The sequence below is a fragment of the Anabrus simplex genome, chromosome 1, assembly GCF_040414725.1.
Source record: "Anabrus simplex isolate iqAnaSimp1 chromosome 1, ASM4041472v1, whole genome shotgun sequence".
NCBI lineage: Eukaryota > Metazoa > Arthropoda > Insecta > Orthoptera > Tettigoniidae > Anabrus > Anabrus simplex.
Window position 1 is genome coordinate 745019760 of NC_090265.1, and position 16368 is coordinate 745036127.

Consider the following 16368-nt stretch of genomic DNA (forward strand, 5'->3'; position numbering starts at 1 on the left):
AAAACAACAGATAAGGAATCTGCCACCTGGGCGACTGCCCTAAATGCAGATCAGTAGTGATTGATTGAATACCACTTTCTGGCATAGTGGTCCCTCCAATCAGAGGTTGCCTCACAAAATAATTAACTGGATACTGAAAGAGAAGCGAACTGGAACTATACCGATATTTAAAGTTCCTATGTTCGCAAACTGTTGCCTAAACTCGGCGAACTTCTTATTTGTTCTCCTAGTCCCAAATCCTGTAAAATAAATGGATGGTAAATTGTAGTTTTCTTGGTACTAGAATATGGTTACTATGGTTTTGTAGAAATTCAACTAGTTTTGTAGGTAAAAAATAAAACTAAACGAGCATTCTCACGTGGTGGAGTAATGAAATGGAATTTCTTAAAAAAATATTTTCCAAAGAAAAATTCCGTACACTTGAAAATCTCCGTACAGATCAATATTCACCAGTTAAAAATAAATCATGTGATACGAATTACAACACTAAAGTATCAATACCCTCCTTTCTTGTACCACGTGGTATGATAAACGCCGGATCACTTCTAGGTTTCCGGACACAAACTCTCGTAGGAAATAACCGTGGCAAAGCAACGAAAAGGAATTAAAAATTCCCCAAGAGATGCCCACGTGCTAAAAACAATCATAATAACGACACCAGTTGCACCTACCATTCTTAATACAGTTCTCTGAAAAATTATTCTGATAAAAAGTTTCTTTTCAAAGACAAAATAATGTTACGAGAAAGCCCTGAAAATAAAGACAGGTATTTCCACAAAAAAGAAAATGTATGCATCAACAGCAAGTTCTCACCTTTACACGTGGTGGTATAACATCTCAATAAAGGAGCCATTGCTTTCAGGAATTCTGCTTTTCTTAATTTTTTCATCAGGTTTCCAGATTGGAATAAACTAACGATAAAAAAGATTCAAGCTCTCGCAGGAATTAAATTTTCTTAGGCAAACCAAAATATTTCACCCATTAATTTTTCACGTTTACTCAAAATTCCATGTGACCGCCATAAAATATCTGACATCGCAATCCACTTTCACACTAATTTACAGCACATAGACATCGGAAGTTTTATTAAACAAGCACTGCACAAACACGTGTTCAACAGCATGCTCACGTTCGAAATTGATTGAATGCTGTATTTCGGAAGTGACATCATGAGCACATCTGCCAACACCGGAAGTTGGTGATAGTTTGGTCTCGAATGTTTTCATACAACAGCTGGAGTTATACAATATGGCCGCTCAAACCGAGAGTGAAATGCTGTCGCGTGTGCCAGTAATCGTTGTTTTGGGTGCGACGGGTTCGGGAAAATCAAAGTTGGCTATTGAAATAGCGAAAAAATTTGGCGGAGAAATCTTGAGTGCAGATTCCATGCAGGTAAGCATCAAACTTTTCCAGTAATGACTGATTGTAATGCCGGTGTTCTCCTTCTAAGCAGACCACGAGGTTTGAGAAAATTGGTACTCTGTTTTTTGGGTTCTCTCTTTCGGATTACTGCTTTCAGTGACACAGGCTTGTGATTTTCATCGTCATTTCTTATTTTATCACATTTGTTCAGGAGTATCTGTATGAGCAAAGTGCTACTCAGGCTGCATTGACCGGAAAGTCGAGCCTTTAACCTAACCTGTCATTTGCAAGTGAAGTATTGTTTTCCACTTTTTCTTTACTCTAGTATTGAGACGGAGTGATTACATATTATATATGCATAACGAATACCCGTATGGCCCGATTTATTTAAATAATAGAAATTGTCATACTTCGATCATATTAACATATAGGCCCTAATTTACCAAGAGAAATATTAAGTGAACTTCCAAGTTCTTTGAAATAATTGAAGAAAATACGGGGGAAACAATTATATGAAATCTGTCACCTGGATGACAGCCCTAAATACAGAACAGTAATGATGTTTTTTATTATTAAGTGCTTTTATTTCATTATATGGAATGTGGTGTTATGATGGAAGATTTTACGAGCATAATTTACATGCGTACATTATCCGTTGTGAGATTTATTTAATAGAATTCACCTCAAGGTAGTTTCATAATGTTTTTCAGGATTAATTTTTAGAATAGGCATATATATATCTACATTCTCAACTTAATGATACATTAATTAAATGTTCCTAGATTTGGAGAAATGGAAGATGATTATTTACTGAATATTATGTGGCACTAGAAGTAACCAACACCAGAGTACTTGTAAATGTGCTACTGCACCCCTGTGATAGCATTGGATTATGATGAACATTATTCTATTTCTATATTTTATACATACACACTGATATTTGTCTGGGTGGTGGATATTGGACTAATGTTTTTACGATAATTACCTGAAGTAGCAGAGAGGAGAGATCCTTCCTTGGTGCTTGCTAGGGACCAGTCCCCCTGCCCCAAAAATATATGGAAGAATTGAAACCGAGATGCTCTTGAACTATAGATTACCACCATCTTCTGTGTTCCTATTGGCCAGCTGTGATGAAGGCGATGTTCATATTGTCTCTGGTAGAGCTTGCATGATGTGTGGCCACAGGGTTTCCACATTTGGTGAAAATAAGGAAAACTTTGCTTTTCAATCAGACATGCCTTTGATCATTAAAGCGTGCACTGGCTAATCTTACCCTTTGTCATATTTTAACTGGACTCCAGGGGATGCTGGAGGCCTGTTTTATGTAGGCTACATTATTTATTTCACCATCTTAATACAAGGAATTTTTCAAGGTTTCTTGTTTCAAAATGAAAGCCTGAGTTATGGTATTAAACCTGTTATTAAGTGCTGTGGTTTCATAAGCATGTATATCCCTTATCATAAAATTTTAAAAATGAAGAGAGCCATTTTCAGTATTTTTTTTCTGAGACTTTATTATGTGAAGACTAGATATGAAGCACGATGTAGGCTTGCTCAGTGAACCTACAAGTGACTGAGTCCAAGTAATCCCATAGTCTGTGAAATAGCTTGTAAATAATCTGCAGAAAACATTGACCGTGTTACATTTAGTTATTCAGTACATTTGTCAATAGACGAATAAGCTTAAATAGTGTTTTAAACTAGGGAAGATCATAGCATGAAGTTAGAGTTGGAATTCAAGAGGACAGATTGGGGCAAATATTCATTTATAGGACAAGTAGTTAGGGACTGGAATAAATTATTAAGTGAAATGGCCAAAAGTTCTTTGAAAAATTTAAGAAAAGCTAGGTAAACAGTTGATAAAAATCTGCCATCTGGACAACAACCCTACCGTAAATGGAGATCATTGACAATTGGTTACTTGATTGATTGAATACTACTGAAGAAATTCATGTAAACTTATGAAAATTCAGTTGATGCTGTTCTGTTGTGGCTAGTAATTTTTTTCCCCCTCTCTGTCAAGCTTTTAACTTGTAGCCCAGTGTACAGACAATATGCAGATTGGCATATACAAAATAAACCCCCTCTAAACGGTATGCTAGTTATTTTACATACTTCTGAATGGTTGCACTGTAAATACGTGACATTTGTGGCAAATTATTACAAATATAGATATTGTCCATACGTGTCTGATACTTTGGAAAGAACCGACAAATATGCTGCTTACAACAATTTGATTCTGGGCTTTGCCATTGAAAATTTAGATTCTGATCTGAATGTTGGAATGAAGCCTTCTTTGGCTCTTGAGGGTGAAGATTTGAATTTAACTGTCGATCATGGTAGGAAGTTTTCTTTGTGAATTTCCCCTTTTTACTCCAAGTGAATGCTAGCCTCGTGGTAGAGCCATTCTCAAACAGCTTCAGTGTTGAAGTTATTGTTCCTACATAGAGAAACTAGGACTAAATAATTGCACCATTATGGCATCCATGTAGATTGAAAGGGGAAAAATCACCAAAATACCTTACAGCATGTTTGACAGTGAGTGGAATTCAAATCTTCATTCTCACTAATGTCTTGTTTCCGGTCGTGTTTGGTACAGCCTGTTTGCTAATCTCTGTCCCGGCTCCAGTTTTAATAAAATTTAAAATATTTTTCCTTTCGTACTTTGAAAATTAGGAAGTGGAGCACTGAAGCACCACACGACGACACACACTGTTGGGTCGTGGTACGCATGTTATGTAACAAAGTTTATTGAATATTAGGCCTATTAAACAATACTACAGAACATTACTTTTTTTAAATGTGAATTTTGAGTGAACTTTAAATGTTCGCAATCCTAGTGTTTGAAAAAGTATATTTGAAGCAGAACTTTCAGAACTCAGCTCAAGTGTAAATTGCTCATACATTAGGAATGTCCAGAAATGGGAACTGTCTGGGTGTAAGTCCTGTACCCTAATATTATGTCACCTATAAAATTAATCTTTAATTTTTTGTTAATAAAGAATGCTAATATTTTAAGAGATGGGTTGCACTGAAATGTTGGAAACTGGTTGTGATGTGTATTGTTAATAGATGCATTGTATTAATACAGTTTCTTTGAGTTGATTTTTTTTTGTAAAGCTTTATTGTCATTTTCTTTCAAGATCAAGTCCGTGACACAGATAGGTCTTTTGGCGACGATGGGATAGAAAAGGCGTAGGAGTTGGAAGGAAGCGGCAGTCGCCTTAATTAAGGTATAGCCCCAGCATTTGCCTGGTGTGAAAATGGGAAACAATGGAAAACCATCTTCAGGGCTGCCGACAGTGGGATTCGAACCCACTATCTCCCGGGTGCAAGCTCACAGCCGCACGTCTCTAACCGCACGGCAAACTCGCCCGGTAGGTCCGTGTTGTAGTGATGGCTGTCTCGTAATACAGTTTCTTCTTTCACTGCTAGGCTATCAGCAGTGGAAGCCATTTCTTTTATGACTTAGTTGTGAACTAATTCAGGGCTAATGAAATTAGGGCTACGGTAAAGAAGGAAATAATAATATTGCATTAAAAATTACTTGCATGTGTTCAGCACTCCATTTTGAATATTTTTAGGTCCCGAAATATAGCATTTTCAGTGATTTTTTTGGGTAATATTGGTAATAATTGCACATATGAGGTAGGAGGATGTATTCATCATAGCCATCTTTGTTTCCAGAGATGTTATGGAATAGACTGGTCACTTTGACTTTACAGCAGAGCATGAAAGTTACTGTAGGTGAGGAAAGCATAGAAGTTACAATGCAAAGCATGGATGTTATAACATGAAGCATGGATATTACGAGTATTGTTTATGTTATGGTATGGTGTTGAGAAGAAGAATGATCTAGGGACAAGCTAGGGGGGTCTGGGGGCGTAAGCTCCCAGGTTAGTGCTGCGAAGCGGCTTTAAGCCTCTACTTTGCAGTGCAAGCAACATTGGTCTCGACTGGTTATGGTAGGGGCTGGAGTAGATAATTGGTCTGGATAGATTACTCATATGGGGACAAGCAGAGAGGGTCTGGGGGCATAAGCCCCTAGGTCAGAGCTGCAAAGCAGCGTTAGGCCTCTAGTTTGCACTGCAAGGACCATTAGTCCGGACAGGTTAGAATAGGGCCTGGTTTAGACCATTGGTCTGGACTAGTTAGGATAGGATCTGGACAAGAGCATTGGTCTGGATAGAGGAGTCATATGGGGACAAGCAAAGGGGATCTGGGGGCATAAGCCCCCATGTTAGAGCCTTAGAGCCTCTAGTTTGCACTGCAAGCACCATTGGTCTGAACTGGTTAGGATAGGATCTGGACAGGAGCATTGGTCTGGATAACCAGTCATGTGGGAACAAGCAAAGGGTGGTCTGGGGGCGTAAGCCCTCAGGTTAGAGCGCAAAGTGGCTTTAGGCTTCTAGTTTGCACTGCAAGCACCATTGGTCTGGACAGGTTAGGGTAGGACCTGGATTAGACCATTCGTCTCTAGTGGTTAGGATAGGGGCTAGACAAGAGCATTGGTCTGGGTAGGTGAGTTGCTTGCACTGCAAAGTACCGGTAGAGGCCTTAAACTGCTTCACGGCTCTAACCTGGGGGCTTATGCCCCCAGACTTCCCTTGCTTGTCCCTACATCATTTTTCTTCTCAACACTATACCATAACCTATGAAAATATATTGCCTTATAACAAATGAAACTTGCAACATCCATTTTTTATGTTGTAACGTCCATGCTTTCCTCACCTGCTGTAATTTCCATGCTCTGCTGTAAAGTCAAAGTGACCAGTCTATTCCATGACATCTCTGAAAACAAAGACTATGATGAATACATCCTCCTGCTTCATATGTGCAATTATTACCAATATTACCCACAAAATCACTAAAAATGCTACATTTTGGGACCTGAAAATATTCAAAATGGAGTGCTGAAGACATGAGCAATTTTTAATGCATTATTATTATTATTATTATTATTATTATTATTATTATTATTATTATTATTGTTTCCAGTCCCCTACTACTTCTTTACCACTGCCAAAATTAGAAATTACTCTGTAAATAAATGTTATTCTTAATAATTAGTTTTGACAGAATCTGTCATTCTGTGAGAGTTGAAGCTTCCTAGTAGATCTGTTTGTAAGCTTATCATGGCTTTTTATCTTCTGTCATCTGAAATGGTGTGAAATGATTGTACTCCTGTTTAAGTTCTCATTTTTACAGAGTTCTTAGTGAGCTGGCTGTGTCATGTACTTGTGGCTATGAAAAAAGATTGTATTCGAGCACTGTACAAATACTACAACTACGTTCTGGGTGATGTAAAGTTAAAAGAAAGTTGCCAGGTTTTAATTCTGTAAGATTTAGACTAGAACAAGGAATGGCACATGAAGACTAAAATTTATGCTTGTTTGGATATCTGCATCTTTGTCATAAGTTTTAGTAACTAGAGTGTAATTGAGGTATATGAGCTCTGGTTCTTAATATGATTCTTATAAATTTGTGATACTACTAAACTGTTTTCATTTGGCCAGTATTTTCTTAATTTGCATACCAAATAACATTTGATTAATCCTATTCTGATACAGGAATAGATTATCTCTTAACCTGATGGAGATGTACTGTGCTCTTCTCACCGAATGAGGCTCGCAAGTCCATTAAAATGACCCTATGAGCTACACTTCACACTGGTTCATCAGACCCAAGGATGAGACCAAGACAGATCAATAGCCTATACCAGAAGATATGCTTCACTCTGCACCAGACATGTTCTAATTGTCTGAGGCACACACATCTGCTCTCTCGATACCTCTGTTAGGAATTTGTGTTGAACAGAGCAGAGAGGGAAAGGGGACAGGTTTCTCTATTATCTTAATTTCGATTTAATTTCAATACCTGGGAGTTGTGCGACAAGCTTGTTCACCGGCTGACCTAGAACCAGGTTTTCTCCTACATTCAGTGTAGGTTGAAAATGGCATAACACTATTATTACTAGCCTATAGTTACTTAAGAAAGGTAGACATTTAACTATGTCGACACCTTAGCTGATTATCATTGACAACTTGTTCAGAGAAAAAAAAGGATCATCGTCCTCCAGCTATACCATACCACGTGGTCTGTTACGGTTCATCAGATGTTCACATATTGTAAGGTTTGTTTTGGATCCTCTTTCTCACGACTCTTCCACTTTTGTCTTAAAGGTGAATGTGAGTGGATATTACATGAGAGCAGCAGCAGCAAGATTTTGTTGGGTACTGTATTATAAAGAATTTTAAAATCCTGTCATTATTCTAAGACATAAATGTTTCCTACCAAAGGTATATATAAATAATGGTGTGGAGGGGGCCTTACAATTTTAAATGGGGTGGTAGCTGGAAGCATTTGAAACCACCCTCATCAGGATATCTGTTCTGACTTCCTCTCCAGTTATTTAGATTAAATGGTTAAATTAAGACAAGTTTTATTTCTGGTGACCTGACGACCAGCTAAGAAAGAAAGCGGTGAAATTCAGTACTAGATTTGTAGTCAAACATGGAGCAGTTAAGGCCTTTGAAGAAGGCAGAGAACATTCATAGTCATTTTACTATTGAGGAAGAAAGATTGCATAAATATTTTATTTGGAATACAAGATTGTTACTTTCATCTATCTTTAGCTCTGATGATATGAAATATTTATTAGAGGTATGAGCAATGTTAGAAACCCATGAAAGTGTCACCATTAGCCAGGGACACTGATGTCTTTGAGGCGAGGGCAGTGAACAGTATCAGATTCTGAAAATGAAATGAACTGCAGTTTCTCTCTATTTCTGAATATTTAGTAGCAATTTATACAGAAAGAAGAAGAAATTCGTCCATTGCAGAGCTGAACATCTCGAGATGCCAAGAACCTGAAAAAAATGGTGCAAGAAAAAGTCCAGGGTAAACGGCCACATGGGAAGACAGATCAAATAAGAAAGATTACCGGTCTGCCTTTTCAGCAGTTCTTAGAGAAAGGTGGATGCTACATGATGGGATCACGACGTTGATGATGTTTAATGCAAAACTGTGACATATTGCAAAACTTTTTTTTTCAGAAAATTCAGGTCTTCTCAATGACATATTGCATTCTGTAATTTACAAATGTTTTTTAACTAAGCATGAAAATCATTACAAATTTTAAATCCATATTATCCTAATTTCCTTGCTTATTTTTTAAATGCGACAAAACAAATTTGTATAGCAGGTGGAACACAAAAGGTGCCCATTTTAAAATGTGTTTCAACAGTACATAAACTTGAAGACATCGTCTCCTAGCAACCTGTCATCTGATCGAATCCAAATTGTAATACAATATGCATTTAGATCATTTATACATTGATTATAAATTTCAGAATTTTATGTTTCCGAGGAAGGTAATTTTTTCTCGGCTTGGGGTGGTTGCAGAATTGCGTTCTTGGTCGCGTTGTGATCTCCATGTATCCAACTGGCTGTAGTACCCGTCGGTGACGGGAAAATTATTTAGAATGTGCATGATTATATTCTTGTTCGCTCCCTCAAATTGTTCCCTAGATTCTCGTTCACCCTGTCAGAGGCTTGTCCTGACGTACTCGCTTCCTTGCTGTCTGTGGTCCTTGGCAGTTTCATATTTTGTATTACTGTTGACCTCGATTTGAGCTCTACCTTCCAGTATAAAAGAAATGATCTCGATAGCAGCCCTCTTTACAGTTTATAGAGTCACACGACTACCACTGACATTTCCTTTATTTTTGGTTCTATCTTAAAAAAAGTCATAGAACAAAAGAAGCCATGAACTATTTTCATGTAAAACCAACTGCAAGCGTGATACATCGATTTATATCCTTAAGTCCCTTTTGAAGCACCCTTCTTCCTGAAACTGTTTGAACAACTTACATTATATTTATGTTTCCAAGGAAGAAAGTTACCAAGTTTCTACACTGAAATAAGTACCAAGTTTCATTAAGAACCACCCATCCATTTTCCCATGGTGCTGTGACATGGATATTACACTGAATTCGACATAGGTCATTACAGTGACGTCAGTATTCTTGCCAGAATATCATATTAACAGACTGGAATGTTGCATTTCAAACCAATGCTGTCATGTGATATGCTCGATCAAATGAAAAACGGCATGTTTTCTCACTTTTAACGAACAGTGCTACGCTGGCGTTCTAACACTGTCAAGTTCCAGAGCTGGAAATGACCCAATCACGGACACCGGTGAACTTTGCTCTGCCGTTATCCCTTAAGGATGCACACTGTCCATTGCTATCAGAGCCTCATAGCAGGGATCGAATAGCTGGAATACTACGATGGACCAGTAGTTATCAGAACATCTAGCAACCAGAGGAATGGCGTGCTACTTCCTGCCAGTATTCAGGCACGCAACAGTAATACCATCTGTCAGAGGTCAGTGGCAGCAGAAGAGAAAAAGCACATTACACAAACAATAGTGAATTCAAACAGATGGTATTAAGCAGACGCGGCTCCATAATACGATATGCAGAGCTGCAGAACCACCAGAATTAAAGATATACAGCGATTAGCGATCCCATCCTTCATATTGAGATCGATACCCATACAGATACTGGTGATCAGGCAACCCTGTTTAGATCTGTGAACGACATAAAATCAGGAGAGCACGCTTAACTATAGCTGTCTTCCGATAGGTGGCTAAGAGTGCCCATAAGGTTATGTATGAACTGCACGCCTTGCAGAATGGCTGGCCAATGTGCGTGTGTCACTCAGACCATAGAGTTAGTAAATAATCCACTAGGGATACAACCAGCGCCACCGTCTGTGAGAGAATCCCTGCAGCGAGCGAGCATGTTGAAATCTCAGCTGTTTCGCAAAAACCTCCCTCTACTGTACATATCAGTGTGAATAGAAAACGTTTAAAACTGTGTGGATATTGATCTTTCTTTCTTAATCCTCCAGGGTTGACTTTTCCCTCGGACTCAGCGAGGGATCCCACCTCTACCGCCTCAAGGGCAGTGTCCTGAAGCTTCAGACTCTGGGTCGGGGGATACAACCGGGGAGGATGACCGGTACCTTGCCCAGGCGGCCTCACCTGCTATGCTGAACAGGGGCCTTGCGGGGGGAAGGGAAGATTGGAAGTGATAGACAAGGAAGAGGGAAGGAAGCGGCCGTGGCCTTAAGTTAGATACCATCCCGGCATTTGCCTGGAGGAGAAGTAGGAAACCACGGAAAACCACTTCCAGGATGGCTGAGGTGGGAATCGAACCCACCTGTACTCAGTCGACCTCCCGAGGGTGAGTGGACCCCGTTCCAGCCCTCGTACCACTTTTCAAATTTTCGTGGCAGAGCCGGTAATCGAACCCGGACCTCCGGGGGTGGCAGCTAATCACACTAACCACTACACCACACAGGCGGCCGTGGATATTGATATGGTTCAAAATTCTTACATGTCAACATTCTCAGATGCTTCCGTTCAGTAGAAAGAAAAAACAAATAGCATAAATACAGGAGAAACGCGTGATAAATGATGACAGTTCATGTTACGTCTTCAAACAAAGTACTTTATGATTGGGGGTATATATATTTCTCTATATTTTGTGTAAATGGCCAGGACTTAGCATAATTCTATCCAACGATGAAAATGTATCTCTGTAATGGTAGTGAATTCTACCGAGTTAGGTAGTCATGAAAATGAAAATAGGAGCGTTAGTACCCTCAGATGATGTTCCCCCTCCATTAAGAAAGCCGACTTGCAAAGATGTATGCAGGTCTCGGAATCTCTGTAAATATGAATGTGTCGGTACTAGATCAATTTTTTTTTGATAAGCAGAAGAAATGCTTTATTTTTTGTAACTTTTTAATTGTTGTCTTTGGTACAAGTTAGTTATTTATATCGTCGATATCCCTCAAAATCGGGGTCTTAAAAATTGAGATGTACATCTACCTGTATTTTTTCTGTACTTTTTCGGGAATTTCACACTGATAGGACATTTTTTAAGTGTTTGTGTGTATGTAACTATATGGTCTGAGTCGGCTTACAGTTCATCATAGAAATACCGCCATCACTCTCAAAATTAGAATTTTCAAGACTGACTACAACTGGTTGGACTTACAAAGGTGGTCTTTTTCCCAATGTTTTTTCAATTTCTATGTCATGTTTTATACATTTTTTCCAGAACTCAGGCGTTATGGAAAGGTTCCTATTGATGAACTGTAAGCTGTAAATAGATATATACAGATAAAACTTAAAACAAAACAAAAAACATAACATAAGGAACAAAAACAAAAATAAAGCACTGTGAAGGTCCAAAGCACTCGTGAGAAAAGTAGACTGTCTTTTGACAGGCGATGAACTGAGCAGAACTCGGCAAACATAACATACGTATTGTATTTGTACATATCATCCTGGGATATGCTCTGACCGGGCGAATTGGCCGTGCGGTTAGGGGCGCGCAGCTGTGAACTTGCATCCGGGGGATATTGGGTTCGAGCCCCACTGTCGGCAGCCCTGAAGATGGTTTTCCGTGGTTTCCCATTTTCACACCGGACAAATGCTGGGGCTGTACCTTAACTAGGGCCACAGACGCTTCCTTCCCTCTCCTAAGCCCTTCCTATCCCGTCGTCGCCATAAGAACTATCTCTGTCGGTCCCACGTAAAACAAATTGTAAAAAAAAAAGAATGATATACTTTGTAGCTAAACTGATCCTTGACTGGACCAGTACAAAAAATAAACGTCAAATTCTGAAAGACGCACATAAGTAGCAGATTGTAACTTTAAAAGAGGTCTGGATGTGATCGAGCTACGTGATTCCCAGCGACCATCCTAGCATCCTCATTTCCATGGTCTGAATCATCTGCTCGTGTCTTGTAGCCCCATAAAGAGCTACGTGCAGTATACGTACAACTTCAGATGCAGAGTTATATTCCTGTCACTGAGGACGCTTGCTAGGCTCGAACCATCTGCTGACAGGCTCGCAGGACTTCGCAAGCCGACCTCCATTGGCGAGAATTGTGCCATCCGTCTGGGTGCCACATTGCAGTCTTTGGGATCCAGTTGCATTGGTTGCAAGTTTTTCAAGTCGGTATATCTGTAGTCACATAGTCCATGCAGCTCTTAACTCTCTTCATTATTTCATTCATTACATTCATGAATTAAAGCGGCCTACTTTGGTCACAACTCTGGCAGAGTTTTATCTTGGTTTCTTTCAGTATACTTATTATATGAATCAGTGATCGGCAGAGGTCGTCGAATTTTCCTTCTCTCCAAATGACACTATCAGCAGATGGGCGCGAACCCTTCACAATGCAACTGGATTTTTTGCAGTTCTCGAATCAATGACACCTGGTGAGGGTGCCATACACTGGAACCTACTCTATTTAGGATCTTAGAGACATGTACGTCGTCTCCTTTACATCCTTACTACAAGGTTTCCCTGCTGCCTGACCTAGCCTTTCCAGGTTATTACCAAAAATCTTCCCACAACTTCTTTTTGGATTCAAGAACTATTCGTTTTGCTCTGTTTCTTTCATTGGCCCTTGTTTGGACCCATTTCTGATAAGCCTTCTTTTTACGTTTACAAGCAGATCTCACTTCATCATTCCACCAAGATGTTAGGTTTTTCTCCCTTTACACACCGTCGTTCCTAGGCATTCCCTTGCTGTTTCTATTTCATCATCCCTGTATGCCACCCATTCTCTTTCTATTTCCTGAACTTGCTTACTGTCCACTGTTCGAAACTTCTCACTAATCCTATCCATGTATTTCTGTCTAATTTCCTCGTCCTGGAGATTTTCTACCCTTATTCGTTTGCAGACAAATTTACTTTCGCTATTCTAGGCTTAGAGATACTTGGTTCACTACAGATCCGATAGTGGTCTGTATCATCGAAAAATTCCCGGAAAACCCCTACATTCCTAACAGACTTTCTGAATTCGAAGTCGATTAAAATATAGTCTCAGTTCCAATGGTTCTATTTTCTCATCTAGACGGCCGAGGCTTTAATCGCTGTCGATGCATGAGACATTTCAAATGGGGAAGTCACGTTCTATTGATTCGGAGATCCCGTCCCTTACCTTTCTTTAGTACTTTTGAGCCATATCCGCATCTCTTATGGGGGTTTATTTTGAGTATCCAACCATTCTTCGGGCTTACCTTGTACCTAAAATGGTGAATGGATGCACTGGCGTACCCACAAAATAATTTCAATGGATGGGGTGTAAGTCCAGGCCAGTAGCGTGGATACAACCTTTCCTTGGAAGGGGTTGTGAAAATATTTTTAAAAATGTGTATGTATAATTTGCTTTACGTCGCACTGTATGTCTTATGGCGACTATGGGAAAGGAAAGGAGCTGAAGGAAGTGGCCGTGGCCTTAATTAAGGTACAGCCCCAGCATTTGCCTGGTGTGAAAAATGGGAAACCACGGAAAATCATTTTTAGGGCTGCCGACAGTGGGTTTCGAACCCACTATGTCCCGGATGCAAGCTCACATCTGTGCGCCCCTGGCCCCACGGCCAACTCGACCGGTGGATACGAAAAGAAAGCCGGTCCTACCGAGTGGGCTGACGGATCCTTAGGAGATATTGATGGTTTTGATTGTTACCATGTAATTATATCCAACAATCGAAATCATAGCTTCTGTACTCTTAACATAAGCCGGCTGCATTACTGAAACTGTTCGTAAAATTGATAATATAGTTCTTCGTTTGTGAGGAAGTAGAATCTTCATTTAATTTGTCTTCTTCGAAAAAAGGAACCACTTTGGTACTACGCCCCGTGACTACCTTCCAGGTCGTAGATATTTCGATTACGGGAGACTCATGGCCAACTCTATTGCACCCAGAAACAAGGCTGTATCTTCCCCATCCCATGCCTTTCTTAACTCTGTCAGTACCGGGAATCGAATGCACGATGCTTAAGTCAAATTCTAATATAACGAGACCTAAAAGTAAATAGCCGGCCCCGCGGTGTAGGGGTAGCGTGCCTGCCTCTTACCGGAGGCCTCGGGTTCGATTCCCGGCCAGGTCCGTGACTTTTACCTGGATCTTAGGGCTGGTTCGAGGTACACTCAGCCCAGGAGCTATCTGACGGTTGGATGGCGGCCCCGGTCTAGAGCCAAGAGTAGCGGCGGAGAGGATTCGTCTTACTGACCACACGACACCTCGTAATATGCAGCCCTTCGGGCTGAACAGCGGTCGCTTGGTAGGCGATTGCCCTTCGGAGCTGTTACGCCATGGAGTTTGGTTTGGAAAAGTAAAGAAAGAAGGAAGTGACATTCCTGCAAGGCTCTTTAGCTTCCAGCTAGTTCTTCCGTCCGGTCTCGTGCATTTAGGACAGTTGGAAAACGTACGCCTTAATAAATGCCCCTCATAAAACCTTTGCAAAAATACTAACTGCATCTATTTATAACAATCACAAACGCCTCATTTTCATGTGGCTCAGTTGGTTGTGTCGCTGTCCTTCTGAGTCCGAGTTCGCAGGTTCAAATCCCGGCTTGGGTCGGTTCCCTTAAAACTGTGTTGAAATGCCAACAGCTCCATGTTGTTGGTTTCTGCCACGTTAATAAAAATTATACATACGGATATTAGCGTCACAAAACTTTATACTACTATATTCTATATCCCAGGCTTGTGAGGGAAACTAATAGAACAAGGTAAACCCTACCTAGCATGTGTTGTGACGTGTATTTTTCTTCACCAAGTAACAAAATATCTATACCCATACCCCTTACATTCTATATATATGTGTTGTGTGTGTGTGTGTGTGTTTCTTTGTCGCATTATTCGTATACAATGTCACTTCTTTATAGCGTATCACATGACCATTATTTATGTTATACCAGAATATTGCATCTTTACTCAAACGATATAGCCTATTCTTGCATTAATTTCACTTGTACTCGGTATATATGAAATGCTGCAGTTACGTTGGACTGGGAATAATAGTGGTTGGGGCGGGGGTTGTCGTCCAAGGAGTCCAGACACCCCAGGAGTTTTAACGAATGCACTTTTATTAAGCATTTCGTATATAATGTATCCTATTATTAGCTTCCGCAATCCGCACGAATCCACCACTCTTACTAGGATCCAAGGACACTCATTTCCTTTTGAGGTATTCTGTACCACCTAAACTCTGCAAGTTTGGCCATGATCGTTAAGGCGTTGAAGTCTAAACGGTCTGACACGGAAGTTAGCCGGTTCGAGTCCTGTTGGTCGAAAACATTTTCACCATCAGAATGTTGGCCGGTAGGGGAGGTGGTGGTATACAATTTATAATCACTAGATTGTGTGCCAAAAGCCTGGATTAAATTCTCAAACGCGCCGCAGTGCTCATATGGAGTGAGGGTATATGACGCTGTTAATGGTGATTCGTCCGTCGGATGGGGACGTAAAGCCTTGAACAGACCCCTTATTGCTATTTGACAAAAGAAGGCTATGTGCCGGCACCGGGTTTCACCTTCTCCCTTCCTACTATCATATATCGCGTCATTCATTTCATCTCAATAACTCCTCTGATGAGGTTGACGTCAGGAAGAGCATCCGGTCATAAAAACCCGCCACGACGAATTCATCTCACCTTATACCCGACCCCGTAGAGAAACGGGACAAGGGTTGGACAAACATGAAATACCTTAACTACCCCTCCCCCAAGAAAAAGCTGAAATCCTGGCTACGCTACTGGCTGTGTGGTCTGGCTTCATGGCATTGGTCAAAGGGGTCCCGGCCGGGTCGGTAATTTTAACCTTCATTGATTAATTCCAGTGCCTCCGGGGGCTGGGTGTGTGGCATCTTTAGCAGCATTAGATTTCATCATTCTCGGAGACGCGCAGGTCGCCTATTGGGCATGAACTCAAAAGACCTGCATCACGCCATTATCATCATCATCGCCATGTACTATGAGTGTCATGTTTTTCAGGACATACGGTAGCACCGCGCAAATATTAGGAGAAAAATAATTCCCCGGCCCTCGCACTTCTACCAAAGTTTAGCCGTGTTGAAATGCGCAAATTAAATCTCTCTATCCTCCAGCACTCCTCCTATTGAGACA

General features: G+C 40.4%; 1 protein-coding gene across 3 annotated transcripts in view; it reads left to right on the forward strand.

The window, feature by feature from the left end:
* Positions 1–1248: 1248 nt before the first annotated feature.
* Positions 1249–16368, forward strand: part of LOC136857479 (tRNA dimethylallyltransferase) — a 1029479-nt gene continuing 1014359 nt past the window's right edge. For 2 of the 3 annotated variants that reach the window (XR_010858541.2, XM_067136153.2), the window contains exon 1: positions 1249–1392. Coding sequence is in view for 1 of the 3 variants with exons in the window: in XM_067136153.2 (XP_066992254.2) it covers positions 1249–1392 (144 nt within the window). In the remaining 2 variants the exon portion in view is untranslated. The remainder of the gene's footprint in view (positions 1393–16368) is intronic. The other variant, XM_067136154.2, reaches the window with a different exon arrangement.